At 37.2% G+C, this 26,109-nt stretch overlaps 1 protein-coding gene across 6 annotated transcripts in view; it reads left to right on the forward strand.

Moving 5' to 3' along the window:
* Window positions 1-26,109, forward strand: part of CACNA2D3 (calcium voltage-gated channel auxiliary subunit alpha2delta 3) — a 395,280-nt gene that overhangs the window by 163,566 nt on the left and 205,605 nt on the right. For all 6 annotated transcript variants that reach the window (XR_006014815.1, XM_042020563.1, XM_042020540.1 and 3 more), the window contains exons 6-9: window positions 11,550-11,681; window positions 13,031-13,091; window positions 13,178-13,328; window positions 21,769-21,843. Coding sequence is in view for 5 of the 6 variants with exons in the window: in XM_042020563.1 (XP_041876497.1) it covers window positions 11,550-11,681; window positions 13,031-13,091; window positions 13,178-13,328; window positions 21,769-21,843 (419 nt within the window). In the remaining variant the exon portion in view is untranslated. The remainder of the gene's footprint in view (window positions 1-11,549; window positions 11,682-13,030; window positions 13,092-13,177; window positions 13,329-21,768; window positions 21,844-26,109) is intronic.

Here is a 26,109-nt window from a genome sequence, read left to right on the forward strand (position 1 = left end):
TTGCCCGTTTTCCCAGTTAGTTTCTGCTGAGATTCCATTGTACAGCCTGAGGCACAGCTTCTCACTTTAAGCTCTGTGACTATTGAAGCGTTTCAGAGCTGGCTCAGCAGTCTGGTCTCTTCAGCACAGCCCCAAGTGCCACTGTCACACACAGAGTTACATTTTCATGGTCCTGAAATTCAACACGTGCTCAGCTACTGTGCTCTGTGTGGGGGGATTGAAGCCTGAGCTTCTGGATTCTGTGGAACTGACATCTGTATCTTTTAGCTTGGGCTTTTTTTACTCCTAGTAAAGCCCTGGGGTGAATATCACAGAAGCTCTTAAATGCCAGTCAGAGGTGAACACACAGCAGTGCCACGCTGTTACAAATGAATAGACTTGTTCTGAACAGACTCAGTTTTGGAAATATTTCTTCCTGGGTTGATTTACAGTGATGTCAGTTCAAATTAGTTTGAACACTGAAACGTCCACTCCTGCCATGGAACTTTGTGAAAAGTATTGAATTCACTGTCTTTGAAGTGCCCAAGATGAAATGTTGATTGGTGTGTGGAAAAGTGGGATGTAGTGGGCAATGCACAAAAGGACCATATTAACTTGTCCATGTGCAGTGAGGTCTACAATAATAACTCTCTTTCATACATGGCTTTCTGAGTACCTTCCTGCTTTCCGTTGTTGTTCAAGCTGAATTGAAATACCAGTGTCTGGGCATGTGCAGAGGGTTATTCATGTGCATTTCCTCTTTTTAGAAACCTGATATTGATAACTGCCTCACCTAAAAGACATTAGACTGCTTCAGGGAGGATGTTTGCTCTCTGCAGGGAGAAGAAAATATGTTAGAATCAATTAGCGAATCTAATAATGATATGTCAAAATAAAGCATAAAATTTCCTCAGAAATGTTGGGTCTGGAAAGTTACTCTCCAGCTTTCACTATACTGGAGAATGGGGCTTATACTAATGAACGATGTTTCATTTTTTTCCTTATATGAATGCCTTTTAAACTCGGGAAGTTACATGAACTTTTAGCACAGTGCTTATACTGATTTCTTTTTAATGTTGACATGATTTATACTGAATACATTTCTCAGCATTTACCTACAACTTTTTCCAACATTTCATCATGTCTACTACTATAAATGAGTGAATCTTCACATCCTTTCTTACATCTAGCAAATTATATTTCATAGTACAGCCATGTGATTTGGAATTATGTTATGGATTTCATGTCATGTTTTTGTGAATTTTGTAATTGAGTCTTCATTCCCTACTATAATGTATTTCAGAGGGGAGCAACTGAACAATATGGCTTAAGTATAATCATAACTGACTGCTAAAAACCTCTCCTTAATGACAGTTCCCTCTTTCCTACCCCTGACATTAGAACGTGATCCGTGCATTCTGCCTGTTGCTGTTTTGGCACTAGGGAGGATTTTTCTTATCAGATTGGCTGTCTTTGGCAAAAACCTATCAGCAGCCCACTGGTTGGTTAGTTCATAAAATCTCTGCTATCATAAACTGCCAGGTGCCTCAGTAAATTACTTTTACATTTTTACATCATTGGGCCTGGTTCTCTGTTAAGTTAGGAAATGCATGTATATTACAGGAAAGACTTTTTTTAAGGCAGCTGGAGAACAGTTTGTGCATTGTAAGGTGAAAAACTATTTGCTTCAAATCCTTTTTTTGATTGAGATTGAAAAAAGAAAAAAAAATCAAACCAAAAAACCACTGGATTACAGATTGTGAGGTATCTATCTACCCAGGTATATTTAGATAATGAAGTAGAAGCCTTCGTGCAAGATGTTGCTTTGTCTTTACTGACAGAACAGACAGAATCAAGATAGAAAATAAAATTTGATGATCAATTATACAGTCTGAAGTTAATCTGCTGCTTTGAAAAATAAAAGCAATAATATAAATTTTAACTTAGAGAAGTCTGTCTTAACTGTCTTCCGTTTGTTCTTCTCATCCTGATACTGTGATAGAGCTGCTGTTCTGGAGTTTTTGAAGTACAGGAAGCAATTTTATCAGTGCTTTCCATAACTGCAGAGTTTTTCAGTGATGGATGCTGAAGTCTCTGAATATTTTCAAGCGTTTCTGTCAACAGGAGATATGGTTTATGTCAACTCAACTAACAAACATAAGGCACACAATATGTTGCTGAGAGTCTCAAACTGTGTAAATCCAGCTGTAAAAATCTATGTTTGTAAAAACTGGTTCGGGACTGTAAAATACACTTTAAAGTTCAATAATAAGTAAAAAGATAAGTCTTCATTAATAATATTCTAAATGAATTTTTCCTTAATACCACACTTATACTAATTCCGTGTCAATGGATTTGGAATGCATTCAAATATTAACAAACATTTTGACTCTGTAGCCGTGATCACTCTGCATAAATATGGGTTTATAAAAAAAGTGATTAAAAAGTATCTTAGCTCTTAAGGTATATTTGGACTTCACTTATTTTGAAGACAAGATGACTATGAGTATTTTCCTATAGATTTAAATTCAATTCTTATCGTTGCTCTAGTTTCTACAACTCAGTTCCTTTCCACAGGTTTCTTTACAAGGTTGCAATACTGTGATGCAGAAAAAGGCTTTATCTTTTTGTCTTACAGCTTTGCTCATGACATGATTCTTTGCAGCACACGTGCACTGTTTTTTGTGCCTCTCTTTGTCTCTATTATTTCACTGGCTGTTGAAAGTATAGACTTTTTCATGTGACTTAAACCTCTGTTTAAAAGCTCTCTGTTAGGATTATTGTTATTACTGCTTTGGGAAGTTGGCAATCAATTACTTTGTGCTCTTTTATTGTTTTGTGGATTGTAGATTGTGGCATAGTTTGGGTTGGAAGAGACCTTTAAAGGTCATCTACTCCAATTCCTATGCAATGAGCAGGGACAGTTTCACCCAGATCATGGTGCTCAGAGCCTGACCTGAATGTTTCCAGTGACAGGACATCAACAAACTCTGAGTAACCTGTTCCAGTGCCTCACCAACTCTGTAAAAAATTTCTTCCTTGTATCTAGTCTGAACCCACTATCTTAACTTAAACCTTTTATCTCTTGTTCTATAGCAAGATATTTGATATTTTCTTGCAATTACTTCCATCTTTCATCTCTTTCCACCTTTATAATCACCATTACTTTTAAAATTATTTACCAACAACATGAATGGAGTACAACTTTGAATAATTCTGAACTCAATGTCTTTAGTACAAAAGACATCAGGCATAGCCTATGCTTTTCTGCTTACCTTATTGACTTTTTGAATGCTGAAAACATTGCAAAAGGAGACCTTGGACTTAAGACTTCACAAATATTCTTTAACTTTTGCTTGAACAGTTTAGAGACTGGTAAAGAATATTACCTGTGTCAAATGGCATTTCCATTGCATGATGCTCACTGCATGTTAAAAATGAGTTTATGCACTACAAGTCAATAAATGCAGACTCTAATCAAAAGTTTTGCTTGCACAGGAAAAAAATTCTGCTGCATGTAATAGAGCCTTCTCTAAGAGATATTGAAATGTGATGAACCACAACCATTTTTTGATTAAGTGAGGTTTTTTCAATTTGATACTTAAAAAGAGCTATGAATATCATTCAGTCATACTTTCCTATCAATGCCTTCCAACTGGCTGCCAAAATCGAGATTACCTATTTTCTAGAATATTAGAACCAAAAAAAAATCATTTCTCAAGTGATGCAGAACGATTATAATCTGCAGCTAGCACATGTGCAAAATCATTTTCCTGTAAGGTGTGAAATTAAGAAATAAAATATTGTCTGTCACTGTCGTATATGATTTTATGGACTTTGCTTCTGAAAATTCAACATCCTGGAGTTATTATTTAAATAATCATGGTCACATACTATCCTGGACCACATATTTATATTTTGAAATCATTCCCCTGGATTGTTTGTCTTCACATTTTAAGATCTCTAGGACAGGGTTTGCACTCTCTTCCTAACACTGGACATTGTTTAATTTAAAAGGAGCTTTCTTAGTCCAACTGATTTAATCAAGATTTCAGAGAATATCCTATCTTCCCATATTTCTTTGTTTTAACTCTTGTTGCCTGTTGGACAGAGATGCACAGACTTCTCTGCTTCTTCCATCTGGTTTTGCTTAAATTCTGCCTCAAATCTGATTGCCAGAGTTTACTCAGGCTGCTGCTTTGTTCTTGAAAAGGGCTTTAGCTTCACAGATTTTTTTTTTTTTTTTTTAAATTTTATTTTCCCTCTCAAGCCTCTGTCTTTAATAGCAAGCCTTTTGGAAATGTTGGCATCGCCACACAAGATGTGCACTGTGCTTTATTTCTGCTGTGTTCTAGTCTGTCTCTGGCTGGGGATCTAATCTGTGTGTTTCTGATACATCCTCATCACCATGGCAACTCGATGTCAGATCCAGGCTACATGGAAACGTGCAGTATTTCCTTTCGAAAGCCCTACTCTCTCCCACTCTGGATCCAGCAGCTGTTGCTTAGTTACTCAGAGTTGGGCTTTGCCTTTTGACAAATGCAGGCCAGTGAATGTTTGTTACTGAACACTCTCTCAGGTACAACATTAAGAGGCTTTTTGACCTGGCACACCTCTGTCAATCATGATGCCATCCCTACTTCCTTGTTGCTTTTAAGGACAAGAAAGTGACAATAATCCTGGGTTTCTGAAAACATTTAGGAGTGAAAATGCATTAATTAAATGGGTGTCTGGCAAAGTAAAAACTGTAAGTTTACTATGTAGTGGAGAAGATTGACATTTGACAAAGAAAAATAGTAGTTTATCTAAAGATACATATTATTCATTTTGTCTACTGTTTTCAAATACTGTAATAATTTGTTTTTTCATACTGCTTCATAACACTGACCCTTTGATTTTTCTTGGGCATGTGTTGTGTGAAGAGGAGAAAAGGCAGCTTGCTTTTCTGGTTGAGCATTTAGTGTACTTGGCTAGGATATAAACTCTTTCAAAATACTGTTTGGCTAAAAACTTACAAAGACATTTTCACACTATACTTTGTTTATTTAGGTGTCTTGCAGCTTTTATTTGGCACATTCCTGAAGGAGCAAATAGTGTTTAAGAATACATAATGGATTTTGTAATGTACTCATCCCAAGTACATTTGTACACCTGCTCAATGTTTTTAGTACTGTCTTAAGAGGCTTTCGAACCAGCTGAACATTTTCATATCTTGTATGAGTAAAACTTCCATTTTACTCAAATTTTGCAAACAGTCTTTTATGCAAGGAAGTGCTACACAAGGACTATAAAAATCACAAGAGAAGTAAGGGTCTTGATTTGAGAGGATAAGAGCTGGTGACCTGCCACAGTAGTAGATAACTGTCCCATTATATCCAATACTTGTACGTTCATACTGTGTTGGTGCTCCCAGGAATGGAGCAGTAGAGGTTTCATTTATTATAGCCCAGTACAACTGTGATGCATTTTACCTGCTAAAACATTTTCTCTAAGTGTTCTCATGCCTCCATTTGCTGTATGCAAGAGGCATGATGTGTTGCTAAACACAGGATGACTTAGAACCTCCTGCAAGGCATTATTTGTTGGTCCCAACTGCACTGTGCAATTAAGTCAGCCTGCTTCTGAAACTCTGTGGCTCTGAATATCTGTGCAATAAGAATCAGATATTTATTGTGAAATGCCAGTTAACAGGTTTTGTCTTGTGTTTCAAACAGCTTTTGTAAAGACTGGTGCACAGATCTGTCCCTGAGAAATTTCTGTAAGGATGACTGTTATTTCCAAGACTGTGCCTTGCCTTTGTCATACATCACTTTGGCAATAGCGCTGATAAAATTGTCCCTTTTGGTATGTTGTGCATTAAATATTTTACAGCAAAGTTGGCTGGGTTTAGCAGCAGTCACATTTGCTTTCTTTTCCCCTAATTTGCAGTGTGTTCCACTGGCTTCTTCTATTGCTAGCTGTGACACTTTTCCTGCTCTGTCACTTGCCAGAGGTTTGAATTTCCTCACTGCTGATAGTTACTCTTCCATCAAACTGTGCAGAAATTTCTCCTTGCCATGTGTCAGAACTGGCTCCTTTTTTTTTTTTTTGCAGTACTCATGGCTAATTTTGCTTCTGTGATGAAAATGCAGTAGATGTAAGACCTCTGTTCAATTTGCTTAATTCCTACATTCTCAGAATTTGTTTTCTCTTTTCCACTTGGAAAGGCATTTCTATCAATGGTTTTTCATTTTGTTCGCCCTTTCTCCCAGTCACACCCTGGCATTTTAGAGTTCTGTGGTGTGGTATTTTCTTACAATCCTTTCACATTTCACAGTCCTCAATTTGTATCATGCAAAAGTGTGGAAATGAGTATCTCTCACTGAAAATATCCTGCAGAAATATCCTGCTATCTGCAGTAATGTGAATTTATTTAGTCAGGATTACTTCAGGGTTTTGACTTCAGCTCTCAGCTCAAGGCAGTTGCTGGGTGGACAATCCCATTTGTTTAAAGCATGCTAGAGACAGGTCTGACTGCCCCATATACCTGCTCCTGGGACAACAGCTCTCCTAAAGCAGCATCTTTCTAGCTCGTCCTGGGATGCCCTTGACTTCTGCTCTGAGTTACTCCTTTAATTTAAAACAGAAGGTAATATTCTCTTTTCATAGATGGTGCTTATTTGCTGTTTCCAGAGCTTTGCTCTAACCTGCCCACTGGTCAGCCCACACACTGGTTGTTCTAGCTGTTATGTCTAAGAAGTTAAGGAAAGTTCAGCCAGACCAGTACCAAATGGGTGAAGTGGGCTCAAGTCTTCACTGATTTGCTCTGGGACATTTTCTATAGCTAGCGAGATGGCAAACCTTTAGGAGAGAGAAATTAATCTCTATCCCAGAATGCTGCTAGTGAGGAGGTTGCAGCTGTAATTCTGGCTTTCAAAGGAACTAAAATTGAATCTCAGTCCATCTTGTTCATCCAAAAAAAAAAAAAAAAAAATTACAAAAAAACCCCACAAAAAGAACACTATTCCCCCCCACCATAAAACAATGCAAAGCATCACCCAAATGGACTCATGAAACTCAGCATAAAAATAAACACATCTGGCCATACTCCAGTTCTTCTGCTGCCACTTCAAAGGAGAAGGGTAAAGTTATTAGGGAAATGTAAGATGAAGGCACTAAATGCCTACTGCTATACCTTTATACAGTCACGTTCTTGAAGTCTTTACCATCCCATATTCTTGCAAGGAGGGAATGGGATTTCTCACATTGGTGAACAGTTCCAGGCACATGAAGCAAAATGGACAAACACCTTCTTTTATGTCTGCAGATGGCCAGATGCTTTGATCTGTGAGCTGATGCATCCACATTACCCTGGAGTCAGAGAGAGGGGAAGAAAGAGAAAAAAGTGAAGGCAGTTGCCAAAACTGGCAACCAGCCCCAGCTCTTGAATACACTGGACCACCCTGAAAAGCATTCATATTAGTGTTGAGTAGTGTAATTATTAGATTGTTGGTATATGTCCCAGCAAAGTATGTGATTTTGTTATTCTTTAAAATATGACCAGACTAAATATGTTGTCAATGTCATAAAAACTAAGCTAATATTGTTGCTATCTCTGAGCCAGAAGAGTGCTGGATTTTGCATTCCTCTTCTGGTGCTTGGACCCGTAGGCTGTGCTTGCATTGCTTCATGGTATGACAGAACTGCTCTGCAATTTAGGGCTGCCCCCAAGGCTCTCAGATATTACAGGAAGGAAGATCATTTTCAATGCCAGCATCTTTGACAGCATTCAGGGGGAAAGTAATGATTATATCATAAAAGTAATAGAATAGGGGGAAAAGACTAAGGATCATTAATAACTTTTATTTTCTTGTTGATAAAGCAGAATATGGCAAGAAAGAGAAGTATTCCACACTTTCTTCATAGTTACTGAGTTCTCTGGTGCTTGCACTTATTTTATGTAAAAATTGCTGCAATAATTAGAATGCAAAATGGTTTGTGTAGGTATTAGTTTCATTCCACAGATTTAGCATACTCTAGATTCTTTGATGGATTCTGTGAAAAGTAATAAAAAAAAATAGTTACCTTTGGCTGTTGCACATCTTTTCGTCTGTGCACCTTCCTTGCCTTTGTTGAGACTTCAGTCCTTTTCGGGCCAGCAGGATCTATGACAGCCACTTAACTGCTACATGCATTTCTGCTGGTCTTTGGCAATCCTGTTTCAGTTTCCTGTCACTGTACCTATTTTCCTGGAGGCTAGTTTTATGTTAAATGTCAGCAAAAACAGGTAACAGCTACACAAACAATGGCGGAGCAAAATCCCATATAATTGCAAGCCAGGCCATCTAAAAACAAGGGAAAGGGAATATTTTAATTATATTTCATCTACCAGGAAGCAAAAGAAGAAATTATTTTTCAAGAACTGTGGTGAAAGCTATTTACATTTATTATCTTTGAGCCCCATAGCATCACATGAATGATTTTGCATTTCTATTAAGCTTTACCTTTTATTTTTTTTTCCTCCCTCACCAAATTTCTTAATATTCACAAGGATTAATTTACCACTCATGACATTTAACTATCTGGGGGATGCAGTTGACATTCACCAGTAATTGAAAAACTTAACAATACTGTTTCTAAATGAAGTACTGGGGGAATTTAAACAATTTAGTGTAATTACTAAAATTGGAAATTGCCCAGAACAACAAGTTTAACATACAGGTTATTAGATGATGAGAGTGTAAAATTTTAATGAGGACATGGGGTCAGAAACTCAGTTGTATTTGGGATAGTGCATGTGGACAGAGATGCACCCACATAGCAGAATTATAAAGTTCAGAACAAAGATCTCCAGTTTGAAATCCTTCTGCCTGAAGTACAGCAGCCAGTACAGACTCACCATTTCCAGGTCTGCTGCTTTATACTGTGGCTACATTTTTCCCTTGCACCACTTTTCCTGGTATTCCGAGGACCAAAATGACCAAACTGTAGCCCTGTTTGCTTTTTTTATTAAGGTGGTTGATGCATAAATCATAACTTGATATACTGTGAAGAGAACAGCCAGCAATACAGACATGCAGGGTGTGGGAAGGCAGTGAATGGTCACCACCTTTTGTTTTGAAGGAACACAGTGAGCATAGGTCACATTTTAATTGTGACCTCTTATTAAAAATGCCTGCTTTATGCTCCTTTCAGCTAAAAAAAAAAAAAAACCCTCTTAGTTTCAGAGTCACTGGATTAATGTTTAGAGTGATCAGCAGTTGGATGATTAGTGTTGTCAGCCTCATGCAGAATATAGACTCTGCCAGTTTCATTCAGGGAAAATTTCCTGATTTTATTTCCATGGAGCTCTCTAGTCTGTAATACAGATATATAAACATGTAAAGTGGCTCTTCACAGATGGTCTAAAAAAAGTAATCCAAAATATCCATGGATATTTCAATATGATTTTTAAAAAGTGATTTATATCTGTATTTTTTGAATATACATTTTTTATATGCTACTGGAAGGACTTCAATTCAGAACTTAAGAGGTGAAAGACTAAAGTTTTTCCATGACCTTATGGAACTGGAATGTATATAGAATTCAAAGAAAATAGTCATTGGGTTGGGAGGTAGAGGGTTCTGCTCACATGAGTGGTATTAGAGCACAGATTCATTAGGAAAGGACATTAAAAATTAGGCTCTGAGGAATCTAGGATAGGAGACATCCAGTGAATCGATAAAACTGTAAAATATGAAGGTACAATGTGCAGCCTGGGAACGAGATCCAAATATAAGTTGCTAAGAAGCACTGCAGTTTATTTTAAATATAAATTAATATAGAATTATTCAGTTTGATTTGTTTGGCTTTTCACTAATCCTGATGACTGAAGGACATATAAGGAGCTTATAGCCCTCTAGAGGCTTGAGACATGGTTCCTTCTCTTTTCCTCTAAACAGACTTTTCTAGCAACACCAGGTAAAGTAAAAGAACAAAACCCAAAACCAACCCTCTGAACTTGGTTGCTCTTTTCAAAGATGAATTAAACTTATCACCTTATCTCAGGATGGTGATGCTGAGTCAACAGTGCCACTGCAATTTTTAGTGATTTGGATATTCCATTAGAAATGAAGCATAGGAGCAGAATGTCTAAATGCTGAACAACGGGCTGATATTTTGGAGTGCTGAAATAGGAGCGTATTTTTACAAACCGAGGATAGATCTCAGTCTTGAGAGTTGATTTGTGATGGTTTGGTCACAGCTTATTACTGGGGTAACTACAGACTGGGAAACAGTGGATTTTACCAGTTGGACAATGGATTTTGCCAGATAGGAAGAAGCTCTTGGACCAGTGACATCAGTTTGTCTGATATGTGTCTGGTTGGGCAGATTTTAAGTGTATATTTCATCCTCCAGAGTAATAAGTAGCTTCACGTATTTTAAAAACAGCATCTGTTTTGTTGACCTTGCTTTTTCAGCATTTCAACTATATAAAACTAAACATTTAGGTGAAAGCAACACGCAAAGTTGTGTAGCTGAGACATTTCCCTTTTGCTGCTGTTTTTCTTGATGAATGCAAGGGAAGATAACAATTTGCCTTTTTTCCACTCCATTAAAATCACATTTGAAGCAGTCTTCTGAAATCAGTAGAGCAACATTATTTTGCAAGCTAATGGCTGCTTTATTTCAAATGCTTGAGCAAATGTTACTGTGTATTCATGTATGCACACTTTTGCAAATTAAATAATACATCTGTGATTTCAGTTCTGTTTTTTCCTTTCTATTCTGCTGACTTCACATAAGACTGAACTGGGAGTATCCTGTATCTTAATTGTTTCTCATCTTTCAAAATTCACGGTTTGAAATCCAGTAACTTTCTAAGACGTGCTCATTGATTTCTCATTTCCCACTATTGAACCAATTCTGTAGCTTAAAAACATACTTGGGCAGCCTGGGGTTTTAGGGATTGATAGATGGGGATGTCTTAAACAGAACAGTTTCAACATCAAGGATTTGCTTCGTAGTTCTCTTTCTATTGGAGTAAAAATGGATTGGGTAATTGTTGTGGAATGTGGGTTCAATGTGTTCCAAGTAACAAGTAGTGGTATTTGTCATGAGATGTTGTGTTTTTATGCATATCATAATTCAAGTGTGAAATAAAAGGTATTTCACTTTTGTTCCAACATGAAAACTTCCAAACTTTACCAAGCTGAATGTTTAAAAAAAAAATAAACTGTTGCTATGAGACAGTCCATGCATGTACAAAAGGTACATTGAGTAAATAATCTAAATTAGGTTGACTTATTTATGTTCTTCTGAATGAGCAATGTGGTGGTTCAAGATAGATGCTCTAAAGAGCAGTTTTAACTTATCTAAAAAGCTGTACCTGGTGTCTCTGTTCTAGTTTAGCCATACACCTGATATTTATGTGAACCATTTCTTTTGGATCACTTATTTGACAAAGGAAACTAAAAACATTCTATGACAGTTTTCAGTCAATAGATTTTTGGGTATTAAATAAGATGAACATGATTGAGGTCATGGGATTCTCCTCAGATAAATCACTTTTAATTGTGTGTGTGTGTTCTTTTTTTTTTTTTTTTTTTCAGATCCAGCTATTGTAAATGGAGTTTATTGGTCAGAATCTTTAAATAAGGTTTTTGTGGATAACTTTGATCGTGACCCTTCTCTCATCTGGCAGTACTTTGGAAGTGCAAAAGGATTTTTCAGGCAATATCCAGGTAGGAAGAACAGAAGTTCTTAAAATACAATGAAGACTGCATTGAATATTGTCACAAATCCTGGCTGCTACAGATACTTGCAGGTTTGGTTTCTCTTCATCTAGCTCTCAGAGAGATTTCCAATGAACATTTTGAAAATTTTGAGGTTCTTCTACCAATTGCCATTTCGAGGTGAAGCCCTCATGACAACTCACGTACTCATAAGTATTTCTATTCAGATAGACATATACACACGTGAAAAACAACTTTTAAACAGACTGTGAGGAAAGAGGGCAAAAGGATTAGGCCCTTCATATAGTACCAAGTTTAAATTATGTGCTCTATTTATGCACACAGTAAAACTTCATTATAATTTGTTGTTCTCTTCTTAAACTTCCACTTAACCTGGTATATTTACATTAAAAGATCTTAAAAACTTGTTTTAAAGTTTATTTTTACACCAGTTGTAATTAAATGCAAACACATCACTTGTATTATTTCTATAGAAATAGGTTAAAACATGTATTGCTGCCTATTAAGTTTTATGTTTAGTCCTATACCAAATTTACCACATTATAATAAACTGTGAAGTTAAATAAACTGATTCTCAGGTTCTGTAACTTTGAATCAGGCTCATAGTGGGTATTGTTCCTTTGGCTGATGTATTAACAACCCATGTTTTTCTAAGTCTTAAGTTTAAGCAAGTTTACTATAAGCCTGTATGTCTGAAAGTGGCTGAGAGTAATGGCTGCTACATCTGTGTTAGTTTTAGATTATATTTCAGTTCCCAAGCTCCATGATATTTCAAATATTAGTCCTTATTTTCAAGGCTGTGTCTTGTTTTGTGGTAGAAAACGAGTGTAAAAAGCAGGAAGAATTTTTTTTTTTTTGGAGATATTTTTGTCATATTTTTTCTGACCCACAACCAGGAGATATTATCTCTTCATAGTGATGTGAGTGAAAATTTAGAGTACGACCTGTGGGTGAAGCAGGTAGTGTAACAGGAGCTGCTGGAGACAGTCGTGGGTAGGAAGTGCTCAGGGTTTGGAAGGGACTTTGCAAGATATGATAAAGCTTGCCAGCACCAGACCAAGTATGACAAGAGTTTTGTGAAAGTAGTAAAATGGACATAGTAGGCCTGAAGAGGTTTTCACCTTTAGTGAAAGGAGTGAGGGGAAAAAATTATTTCAGTTTTTCTATTTAATTAAAATTTTTTCCCCCCAGTATTTCCTATGTTATAATGGCAGTGCCTGTTAGATTAAAGACTTAAACCCCATTAACTGCTACTTAGCCCCAATATCATAGATACATTTCAAACAGGTATTGTGAAAATGTAATTTAATATTTTATTATCTTTTTTTTTTAAACAGGAATTAAATGGGAACCTGATGAGAATGGAGTCATTGCATTTGACTGCAGAAACAGAAAGTGGTAGGCAACAGATGACTACCAGTGTTTAAGAAATTTGAAAGGATAAAAAATTCTGTATTTCAAAGAAGTTTTCTCTTTTGTCTCAGGTACATCCAGGCAGCAACTTCTCCAAAAGATGTGGTAATTTTAGTGGATGTCAGTGGCAGTATGAAAGGGCTCCGCTTGACTATTGCAAAACAGACAGTTTCATCTATTTTGGATACCCTTGGAGATGATGACTTCTTCAATATAATTGCCGTGAGCGACTCAAGATTTACTTTTTCTTACTACTATTTTTCTTCCATCATTTCTTGCTATCAGTCATGTTTTCTTTCACACAAGTAACTTGAAAAATGTTGCAGACAGGTGATGGATAAGATGACATCTGATCCCATTGGACAGACACTCTGTTTTTTTGGTGCAAGGTTCTTCAAGTGTCAGAGATGTCAGACTGTTTGTCTATGACTTGCAATTTGAAACCCCTTAAACAAGTAGTCTTCGTTCTGGGGTTGCAAAAAGTAGTAATATGGTTTTGGTTTTTTTTTAGTTTGCTTGAACTTTCTAAATTATCTTAACTTTTAACTTTGGGATGTGTCTGCCCTCCCCCTGCCTTTCCCCCTCAGCTTCTGCAATACAGTGCAAATTGCAAAATGGGGAAAATAGAAGAATTAATAGATTCAGGTTTTAGCTTTTGCTGAGACTTGCATGGCATGCAAGACATAACTCCTCACAGTGCTGACATAACTGCTCAATGTGCATGTTTCCCTTAGTGGGGATCTGAAATCTATGTATGTTTAAGTTGTGTAGACGGGTTGCTGGTGTTTACTAACAGTGAGAAATCAGATCATCAGGACTCCTCTTGTGCATGGTAGTGAGTTTTCCATGGTACAGGTACAAATTTTAAAGCTATTACGAGAAGCTGGTTTTACTATACTTGAAAGTAATGGGATTATTCTTGCGGCTAAGGAAGACTTCAGCAAGTCCAAAACTGACATCAGAGCTATGATTTGCAGGGGAAGAAAGGGAGGAGGAATTGCTTGTTATATAAATTTTCTTTTGCTGGTATTCTCTTGCTAATACTTTATAAATAAATGGCTTCCTCCAGTGTTTAAATGTCTTCAACTTCTTGAATATAAGGAAGATTTTGGCCCTTTTTTTTACTACAAGTGAAGTGTCCTTTGTGTATTAAATTAAATGACCCCAGAGACACGAGCGAAAATCATTGAGATGGTGTAGAATATGAAGGTTTTGTGCATGAAATATATGTACATATACTGTATTTTTAACGTATGGAAAGCAGTCTGGACTATCTTTCATATTAATCTCCTTGCATGATAATTGCATAATTAGCAGAAACTCACATTGTATATAGATATAATTACATACTGTATCAAAAAAAGATTTACTGTCCTTAAAAAAAAAGTGATTAACTGTAATCTAAATAACTTCTGGAAGTTGAAAGAATGTTTCAACTAGAGTAATTACTAAGATGCCTGACCAGCCAATTTTTGGTGTATAATCTCTCTTTGTCAGTAGTTGCAACAGTAACTGTGAATTACGTAGGAAATAAAAAGAAAAGTTGGCTTTTTAAGTGAAAATTTTACTTTGGGAAAATCAAAAGACTCATCTATAACAAAAAATGTAAAAACATACATAGCTTGAATCCAAACTAATGATTTTGCCTAAGTAACACAGTGGAAATACCGTGCAAATACTTTTTAAAAAAGCAAGTATGAAAAAACTAATTGTCAATTTAAAGTTCATTTGAAAATGAACTGAGCTCTGAATAAAACAGCATCGAGTCACAGAATTTTGGTCATAACTTTTTGCCAAATTACACAAGCTTCTGATCACTGATTTAGTGTTGAGAAAAGGAAAGACTCACCCACCTGAGCCGTCCCTCCCTGTTTCCCAGGAGGAACTTGTTCCCAGCACCTCCCTGGGGCCAGTCCCAGCACCTTTGCTGCCCTTCCAGTCGCTCCTCTCTCAGGCTGAGGAGCAGGAGCACCTGAGGTGGCCGAGCCAAGGGCTGGTTTCCAGCAGCAGCTCTGTCTTTGCAGCTTCTCACTGTCCCTCCTCACTGGTCCTCCTTGTTGTCCCTTCAGCCCGGGTCGCCCATGGCCACAGTCCCTCAGGGGTGTCCCCACCTCAGCCTGGCTCCCTCAGTGCTGTCCTCACCCCAGTGTGGGTCACCTGCAGCCCCTGGTGGCCAGCAGCACACTCCTTTCACCATGACATTTTCCCAGCTGTGTTTCCAGATGTTTCCAGCTGCTGATGGCTCCTTCCAGGTGCTGCCTGTGTGGGGGCATTGCAGCCCTCCTGCAGCGCTTGGCTAGTATCAGAAATTCTGAATTTTTAGAAACAAACTGAATCACTGTTGTAATTACAGCATTTGTCTGAGGTAATTTTTTGCTCTGTAGGTTCTCTCCTCTCTAGAACCTCTTTTAGGGTGGATATATGTGTGTTTGTTTAAATAAGTAGAACTAGCAATGGAGAATGTGTTTTTATGCTTACTAGCACAGCTGTTTGCTTTCATTAGGACATTGATGTGCAAATGTGAACCTGAAGGCATTCCCATTGAAAGAGGTACCACAGAAATGCAGGGGGAACAAGGAGAGCATGACAGGAGTGGCAGTGAGGGGGTAAAGCACTGTCCTGTTGCCTTGGAGTTCTCCTGCAGGAAGAGTTTGTGGGGAGTTGTTTTGTACTAAGACACAGAATCATAGAATGTGCTGAGTTAGAAGGGATCCATTGGCATCATCAAGTCCATTTCCTGGTCCTGCACAGGACACCACAAGAATCCCACCATGTGCCTGAGAATGTTGTCCAAATATTGCTTGAACTCTGTCAGGCTTGGTGTTGTGACCACCGCCCTAGGGAGCCTGTTCCACTCTTCAACCACCCTCTGGGTGAAAAACCTTTTCCTGGTATATAATCTAAACCTCCCATGAACCAGTTTTGTCTTGCTGTCCCACAAGGCAAAAAAAAATAATAATGTAAAGGAACAACAAAATTGTTTTCTTGAAAATGTAGCAAACTAGCAAGAGAGACCTGTGCTGTGAAGAAGGGAGTGGGCCTTTCATTGAGGAATGGCACAGGTAGGCTGGGGCAGAACCATGAACTGCTTTCAAAATGTGGTGTGTGAAAGACACAGAGAGGGGACACGGTGAAGCCAGTCACTGTGATCTGCGTTGTCTGCAGAAATTGCTCCCAAAGCATTGCTTTGACCAAGTGCCAGCAGGGCAAATGAAATTTGTCAAGAGCAGAGAAGATGTTTCAGTGATCAAAACATGAGACAACAAAGCCCACACAAGAGGCTGCTTGGTGTGAAAGCACTGAAAATCCCATACAGCTTTTATCTATAGACAAATGTTTGAGTGAGATTATATCTTCCTCTTTGTAATTCAGACACAGCCTGCCGATGTGACAGCAGTTTCATTTGAAGGTACATACACATATGTCAGTCCAAGAAATCCCCTTTGTAACACAGATCTGTGCTCGTACAGCAAACCTCTGTCTCCAGAGCTGTCCAGCTGTGCAGTGCATGCAAAAATAGACCTGCTGTGCTCACATGGTGGAGGCTGAACCTTCTCACAGCACACGGCTGATCCTGGCTCAGACCGACTGCTCTGAAAGGCAACTCCAAATTGTTTCTCTGTGAGGACTCCTGGGCATCTGGAAGTCTCAGACAAATGGCCAAGTACTTCCCTCTCTCCCCAGACCAAAATTTGAGGTGGAGTAGGAGCTTTATTTCTATGGGAAATCTGGACAAACTATGTGTACTTAGCATACTTAGATGAAGCAAAATTTTGAGCCTGAATGACTGTGACTGTCAGGAGGGCTTTATTATGCACAGTGATTAACAGAACGAATACACACATGTATTTCTGTATACCTTTATGTCTCTATATATTTATATATCAGAAAGCAGAATTCAGTGCAGGTTTTTCCAGAGAATAAAGATAAAAGGATAATGTTAAAGATCGTTTTAGCTTTCATGGTTAGCTTGTTGCAATATCCATCTGAAATTGATGGACAAGATGATTGAATTGCAAAAAACATTATTGAAATATAAGAGCAATTATTATGTGCTGCCTGTGTTAAAATTTAAGGTCAGTTCACTGGTGCATGAACAGAGATATCTGCAATAATAAGAGAAAAGGCATATTTTTCCAATTCACTTTGAAGTACAATTCCAAGTCAAGCATTAAATTAACAATATTATCATAAAATGAGTACTAAATTTTCCAAATGCTGAAATTCTTTAAATGCTTTTATACAAACTCTACATGGAATTAGCAAAATATTAACAGAGCCAAGAATGTTAAATTAATTTTACTGCTTTAGACACACCCTTTTAGCAAAATTGATTAGAATAAAAATATTTTTTTATTCAAAAAAGCACAGTAGTATAGCTCCCTGTATTAATATGTAGAATTTTCCAATATGGTCTCCTTTTTTTTTTTTTTTTTTTTAATTCCTACAGAATAGAGCATGGATAAATTTACTTTTCAGCCTGCCTGAATAATCAGATTCTGTAGAGCTGATGTGTGAGCAGGCTGACAAAGAGAGGCAGCCAAAATGAACCTCCATGTGGAGTCTTGGAGCAGTGGGCTGTGCCTGTGCGCCACTTGTTGGGCACAGTAAACTATGGGAACACCAATTCCTTTGGTTCCTTTTCTGGATTGACTTCCTAGGCTGGGCTGAATTGGATATTTGAGTATGCTTTAATATAATGTGAAATATTTTATCTGTGTATTGTTGCACAATAGATTAAATTCACAAAATGTGAATTTAATCTATTTCTGTGGCTCTTGCTCCAGGCAGCTTAAATATGACAAAGAGGAAATATGGCAAATGCTAAGGAAAATGTATACTACTTGTGTAGGTGTGCTTAAACCATATATATCTCATTTTCAGAATATGAATAGTATCTTATTATAGAATGTAGGCCAGCAGCTCTCTAAATAACTATATGGTTTCTCTAAGTCCACATTTTAGCCCACTTACATTTTTATGCCTGTTGTACAAAGAAACAAGTAGAGGGACAAAATAATGTGAGCTAATAAAACAGATAACTATAACTATGCAAACAAAATAATAAATATCAATGTAATTACATATTTAAATTACAACAGTAGACCAAGGTTTTCAAGGAGCTCAGAAAGGAAGGTAATTAATTTTTGCCTCCCTTCCCTCAGCAAAACACAGGCTATTCCCAGCTGTTGTGCAGGTATCAGCTCTCCCAGCTGTCACAACTATCACATGCAAAGATGTCACATGCCAGGGTATGGAGGAATGGGACTGTGTAACACTAGGAACTGTGAGAAAACAGTGTAATGCAAGAATTCTTGAAAAGCCAAAAGCAGGCTTTCACTGAGATAAATTAACAATATATCTATACTGGGCATTTCTGGTGAAGTCAGCAGTTGTTAATCAGATCAGGAAGTTATTTCACTAACTACAAAATTTTGAATGTCTGAAAAACTGCAGGACTAAGTCCAAATTACTGATGAGGTAGTGGGGACATGGAGGAGGGGAGAATTTCTCCACTTTTTGCACTTTCTTTTAACTGTGCCAGATCTTTAAAGGCATCGCCAATATCACTGTAAAACACCCTAGGACAAGGGCAAAGAAATCAAATAAATGCTATGAAGCACAAGTTAGGTGTTTTACGAGAAGGTGGCAGTTGTACTAAAGATCTTATCAAGTGGATCTGCAAATTTAATGCTCGAATTTATGCTTGAATGCTTTCACATGTTACATCAGAATTCCAGTTTTCATGGGTTTAGGCAGATGCTCTTTTAGGAATTTCATTAGGAACTGAAAGAATTCTATTCAGTAAGTTTCTCCATCTCTTTATATTTGAGATTTTAAAAAATGATTAGAAAGTGTATCCAATTAGAAAAGAGATAAAAACTAAAATAGATCCTTAAAATGCAGCCTTGGAAGAATTCAAACCATGAGAAACTTCTATACCTTGTCATATAAAGATTTTTCTTACTGTGCTTTCATTGTATCTGCACAGTAGATGCACAACACAGAGAACACTTCCAAGTTATGCCCCTTATCTTAGAATATCATTACATAAAATATTCCTTTAAGTGTGTTGGCACCATCCAGCTGCTTCTGCCATACATACCACATTGCTTAACATATTTTCTGATAGTAATAATCAGATTATTATCAGGGTGATTTATACGCCACAGTTGGAAATAGTGTCACAATGTGGCTGGGTTTCAGAAGGATCAATATCTACTTTTGCTATGCAATTGTTCTGTCTATGAGAGAATGAAAACGTTTAATTACACTGTTTTGAAGCAGGTTGCTTTAAAAGGTGAAGTGACTTGAAGCATGACCTCTGTGAAAGTGTGAGCATCCTTTATCCTTCACAGCTGTGTAACACTAAAGGCTTAGTGGGAAACTACTGGGAATCTCTCTGGCTTGTGATGCAGCTGCAGTGTCTGTGAAGAGCCTGATGGCATGAGTTACTCAAAATAGCAGTTAAACCTTACAGAAATCTAGTGGACAGAAATTACAGCTATTTAGATGCAAGGTCTGATAGAGTAGGAAGTTGTTTCATCTCTTTGCTGGTGGTGGTAGACCTTTAAAAAAATGTGGTGGTACTGAAACATTAGGAAACCTTGAGTTTACTTTCACACAGGTGTTTGAGACATTGTCTGAGACACGTAGGCTTTAGCATTTTACTGCACGTTGGCCAGTTGCAGACACTGTGCCTGCTATCATATAAAGATAGGGATGCATGCTCTTGTGGTTTTCAGTGACAGCTATAGAAACCAAGCTAAGAACAGGCTTAACTGGAAAGTATCTTGACTAAAAAACATATCGAGAAAAACCTGTGTACGAACAGGAAAAACCTTGGGAGTAGGGGCTGGTCTACCAGAGTCTGGTACAGATTTTCAGTATTTTATTTTTTAAAATAGAATGGAGTAGGGTCTTGACTTTGGACTATAATAAGAGATGCTGTGTAGATTTGGCATTATTATTTTGCAATGACTCTCAGGAGATAGATTGGAAAGCAGTCTGAAGAGAGAAACTACAGGGGAAAGTGCAACATTTGTCAGATCAATAAACTGTTATGAGACTGAGATGCACATGAGACTCTCAGTGACTCTAAACTGTTCTAGAAGCCTTTGCCTTGTATTTTGTGTAACCTTTGGAACAGTACTAAAGTCCACTTGCTCTCATATATTGAAATAACATTGATAGCAATAAAATAATTAGGCAAGCTTGCAAATCTGCTGCAGAAATTGTGTAAATATCTTTCAAGCATTTTTGCTTGTTTCTATATAAACAGTTCCTATGTTGATGCTGATATAAATCATCTGTATATCCAGCAATAGTAAGTTACTCTGGATTTTTATTCCCTTGTAGCTGAGGACTGAGTCTGGCAGAGTGCCTCAAGAATAACTTCATGCAGTTCAAATTAAATACTCTTCCCTATGCAAGAGTAATTATGTGGTGATGAATGTGTTGAGTGGTGCACTGCTGGAATGAATGGTGACGACAGGTGTCCAAAGTGGATCAGGTTGCAGGAGTCTGTGGTGTAGAGAAAGGCGTGGTGTTAAATTGAGGAGAGTAGAGCAAATTTGGAGCTACAGGCAGAGAGAGACAGTGAGAATTCACAGTGACAGAGACCCCTGTCTAAGCTTTTTTTTATGAGTCATTTGTTGTAGGGCTTTCCTTATTCCCACTGAGGTGGAGGAAGAAAGGAGTAAATGCTTACATTAATTAAATGAAATGTTTACCCTGGTTGTTTTTGTGTTGTTTACTGTGGGTGTTCTGATTCACTTAATCCTTTATGGAAGGGTGAAACCACCTAAAGCCTAGATGCAAAGACCTCACAATTTGATCTGTGATAACTTGTAAAGTTATCTGCTTCTAAAGTGGAATAAATTAGCAGGAGAAAGAATCAAGTTAAGGCTCTATCTAGACAACGATTTGTTGAAGGTACTGCTTTATTAATATGACCTGTATTGAAAGGTTTAAGAGATTTAAGCAAGTCCAAATTTCAATCAATCATCCATTAGTGTTCAAGTTCTACTGACTGCAGGTTAGACTTCATTGTTTTTAATGCTTAGGATGCTTCTGAATGTAGGACTGGGCAGTCTAACCTACACCTTGTGAGCAAAACAGATAATTCCTTCAAGATCTGTCACATATTCATGACTGTGTATAATAGCCACTCTGCTTGACTGAAATTTTGAAAATTGTCAGTCATTTACAGGATTGATTCAACTTACAGGTTTTTTTGGTATAGGTGTTCCGGTAGTAACCTTTTAAAATGTTATACAGTGCCACAAATATTTGTCAGGAATATTTTTATACCTAGCAAAGAATTGGGAGTTCTGTTTGTGATGTATGAAATATGATATCTTAATACTATCCAGATTTCAATTTGAGAGATATTTTTGCCAGCTAGTTGTATATAGTACCCTTAAATCCACCTGAGTTTTGGCATCCATTCAGTGCTCCTTTAGGAGTTTAAACCTCTGAAAAATTAAGAATCATGTAAAAGGAAAAGAAATACCACCGCTAGTTCTTAAAAATGAACAAAATCCTTTTGTTCTTGCTTTCTGTGCATGTTTCATTCACTGGAGTTCTAAGTCATTAAATTGACTTGTATCTTCCAAGTTTTAATTAAATTTTTCATCATACTTTGTATTTCTCTCTGTAGTATAATGAAGAACTCCACTACGTAGAGCCGTGCCTGAATGGAACATTAGTTCAAGCAGACAGAGCCAACAAAGAGGTAAGGAATGAAAGTTACAAAACAGTGGAGAGCTGGGATGCAGTGGGTAACAATGTGCTATAATGATCTTTTCCTAGTACAATGCATTCCATTATTAAAATTTATTAATTATTCTACTCATGCCGGTTCAAAGGAATTTTATGTGACTCAGTAGAAAGAAAGAAATAATCTCCTAGTCAATTTGGTTGAATAAACTTAATGGAAAATTGCAGGAGTCATTGAAAATATACTAATTAGTTATTAACTGTTAATAAAGTTTGGTCATTATTTTAAGTAAAATATTTCAACCACTTTAAATTGAACCATGATTCTGTTAACAAAAATTACTGAGGAAGAGATTGCATTCTTAAAGTAACATGGAAGTTGAAACAAAATATCCAAGCTAATGTAATACTACAAGAAAGAAGAATTTAACGTTCCAGACAGGTCTGTCAATGTAATAATGCACTCATTTGAGAACATTTTGTGAAAATGTTCAGATTAGTTACATCCTGCTGGAATTTTTTAGGGAAAAACACTCATTACAGTGACTACAGTGCAAATTTTATTTGAAGAGAAAATGTGGTATGAATCTGCAGTGTGAAGTTTAGTTTATTGCCTGACAGTTTTCTGCAGTGGTTCTGTGCAGGCATTGCTCTAACACTCTTTAGGAGCTGAGGTAAGATTGTTTATGCTGTTATGAAATAAGGTGGTTGAACAGCCCCATGATTCTTGTAGAGGGAAAGACCTGTAGAGGGATTCTTGTAGAGGGAAAGCCACCTCTGTTATTGTAGAGCTTCCTCCTTGCTAAGGCTTCCTCTCTTCTTAAAGTGGTTTCTCCATCTGCCCTGAGTCTTGCCTGTGGATGGAGAGGGCAGCAGTCATATGTCTTTCCTTAAGTAGTTCTCTGTTTTTACTGAAGGCAATCAGAGGAGTTTCAGCTCAGCCCTGAATTCTGCTTAACACCCAGTGTGATAGTTCATTTGTGCTCACGTGGTCAACGATCTCTTACAGGAAGTGGAAAATCCAGCTCTGAAAACACACTTTGAAGTGTGTCAGTGCTCGGTCTCTGTATGTTTACCAAGACAAAATTATTTCTGATCTTGTTATGCTGACCTTTACTCCACTGTATTACTCCCAAGAGTTCTTTGCATTTTATCTATGTCCTACAGAAATTATTCTTCATGGGCTGCTTCTTTGATATACTTGATATTTACCACTGTAGATATCTAAATATCATTTGGTTGCTATGTGGGCATGAATGGTTTTTAATAATTTGCTGTTGAAGTCCCTTATTTGTGAATTGTGATTTTCTAAATGAGCACTTTATTGTGGGTGCATCAAATGAGCCACATGAAATCTGTGCAAGTTCTAGATGCAGATCTGAAGATTCAAATGTATTGTCCAGATGTCCTGTCTGGAATTAATCCCACAGTTAACCTTTCCATCATTCTGCAACTGATCAAAATGCAGATTACCCCACATCCATATGTTACTTAATGTCAGATTTGTTTTAATTTAATTGATCAGAAAGTTTTTATGTCACCCAGATGATGCTCAGATTTTATGAACAGTGCTCAATTTTTCAAAATAGTTAAGTAGAAGTTCATATTCTGTTTTTCAGAATAAACATTGATATAATTTCTGGTTAACGAAATGATTTTATTTATTTATTTACAGAGTAATTTTGTACTTTGTCTATAAATTGAATAATATATGCAAAATTTGGGGAAATAATTAAATATTACCTTTTTTCTAGTTATTCATATAAGTGAGCTAGTTAATGTTCTTTCCTTGAAAGGCCAGAACTGGAGAAAAAACTTGAGATAAATAGCATGTAATAATTTGGTGCATTCGTATATACCATGACTTTGCCAATCTTCATTTCTTTCTTATATGTGAGCTTTTATGTTCTTATATCATTTTTCTAGATACTGTAATGAGGTTAAAAATTTATCCGCCTAAACACTAGAAGGCACAAAAGTTCCATTGTCCTGAATATAGCTCAGAGTACAAAGCAAAGATTGTCCAAGGAGGCGGGCAGCCACTTAATCCTACATGAGTAATTCAGTTATCATGGTCCTGAACTCAGTTAAAAGCAGCCTTCTGAAATATCTGATACTGTTCTAAGATGTGATACTGTGTGATTTGACTGTACTGACACAGCAAATTTACCTGGGAGCCTCATCAAAAACTCACTGAATCAATTGGAAAAGTTTCTTTTGAATTCATAGTTTTTTGGCCAGGCCCACAGAAAAAAGATGTCTTAAAATGCTGTTTGTGTGCACATTCCAAAAGTTGTCCAGAGAATTTAGCGGTTTTTGGAACTCATCATAAGTATTCAACCATTTGGGTTATAACATTTATTTCTGTGAGTCTCACAGATACACCAGACTTCTCCTGTAGTTAATTTAATTTCTGTAATTGCCATGGGTCCATTGTAATATCATAAAAAAAGTAGACAAAATTACACTTTCTCAACCATTCTTACAAGGGAAATACTCCTTTGCACATTCACTGTTAATAATAACTTTTTCTTTTCTTTTTTTTTTAAATGATAAAAAACCCAAGAAAAATATCAAGACAAACACTGTGTTCTGTAGCTTCTCCAAGCAGTCATTATCAGCATGTGACCATGTTTCTGTACTGGTAAAGTAGAGCAGGAGATTGACAGGCAAAGTTTTGATATAATCTATTGTTTCAGTTTACATATGTCTACACATGCCTGATTTTTTTGAATTCCAACATAGGTCTGAAAAAGTAGCTATATTCTTGGTTCAGAGCTTTCTATACTTCATTTTCATGTCAAGTGTTCACCTCAGTTAAATGGGAGCAAGGATGACCACATCTGTTGCTACCAGTATAAGCTTGATTAGCAATAAAACAAACACAAGCATTCAAAAAAAGTTAGAATGCTTTTTTTCTTTGGCTGGGAAATATCTATTCCCAAATTATAACTTTGAATAGAAACAATTAAAATTTACTCTAATGGTATTCTATATTGCTATCGTTTTCTTTTATGTGGAAAGAGGAGATGTATGATGCTGATGATTGCAGGGACTGAGTTTTTAACTGTTCACTCTACCACTCTTATGTTTCTATTCATAATCCTGACCTTTCTTAAGACACCTATCACTTAATGTAGTGTTGTGGCTGGAAACATGCATGGAACCAGCTTTACCAAACTATCAGTTTATACTGAATAAACTTGAATCTTTACCATTTTGCCATTTTGGGAGTATATTTCTCTCTCTCTTTTTTTTTTTTTTAACCATAATACATGAGTGTCAATATAAAAAATCCCATTAAATGACCATTAAGGAAAAAACATACATGATGTACGCGGATGCATACCCCAGTTCTTTCTAACTGCATCTTGCTAGGTTCATCTGACATCACTTGTACCAAATAAAGACAGTTCTTAGAAGCAGAGATAAGAAATTACTTTGAGATATTTGGAGCTTTTATTCTCATGAGGAAAGCAGCTGTCTCCATAACTCTCCATAACAATTGCTCTCACAGGGTCAGTACCCCAGTCTATATTTTTCTTGAAAGTATTTATTGGAGAGCTACTTTGGTGTCTTTCTGCAGGGCTCAGATGTTTTCAAATGGAATCTTTCCACTCTGAGGGTATTACTTAAACATGATAAATGTCATTCTTTGGATTGCGTTTAATCTCTAGACTTTAACAAAACAAAGAAGCAGAGAATCCAGAAGATTAGCTATCCTTATCACTTGCACTTCTTTTGTAGTGAGCTAAAGGGCAAACCAGGCTTCTAAGCAGAATAAATAGGGTTAAATTATACTAGCTTGGGGCAGCTGGGCTATGGCTGGGTGTGGGGAGAGACCAGGTCCTCTGTTTTAGGGAGAGATGAGTGTGATGTTTGCTCCTGCTGAAAGGGTTCTGTGGTGCCAGCACAAGAGGCTGCCCTGCTCATCCCGAGCCCCTGCCCAGCCACAGCCTTGGCTTTCCAAGGCTCAGGCATGAGTGGATCCTGAGTTTGCCACCCGCAGCAGCCTCCTGCCTCAGGCAGCTGGGCTATAGCCAGAGCTGCTGTGTTCCCATGCACAGCCTATCTAGGTAAGGCGAAACCTGGGAGCATCTTCAGGGAATGGAGAATAAGGATCTTTTTTGTAGGCTACAGGAAACAGCTTTAGCCTCAGGGCTTAGAGCAGCCTGGGAAATGAGTGCTTCTTAGTAGTGTTGGTGCTGAATATTCAGTGGGATTACGGGTAGCAAATGAACATGCTCTCTCTTTCACATTCAGCGATGTGTTGCAGGAACTC

Source organism: Corvus kubaryi, unplaced genomic scaffold (genome assembly GCF_017639235.1).
Source record: "Corvus kubaryi isolate FWS band 111438036 unplaced genomic scaffold, C.kubaryi_AGA036_p1.0 124, whole genome shotgun sequence".
Lineage (NCBI taxonomy): Eukaryota > Metazoa > Chordata > Aves > Passeriformes > Corvidae > Corvus > Corvus kubaryi.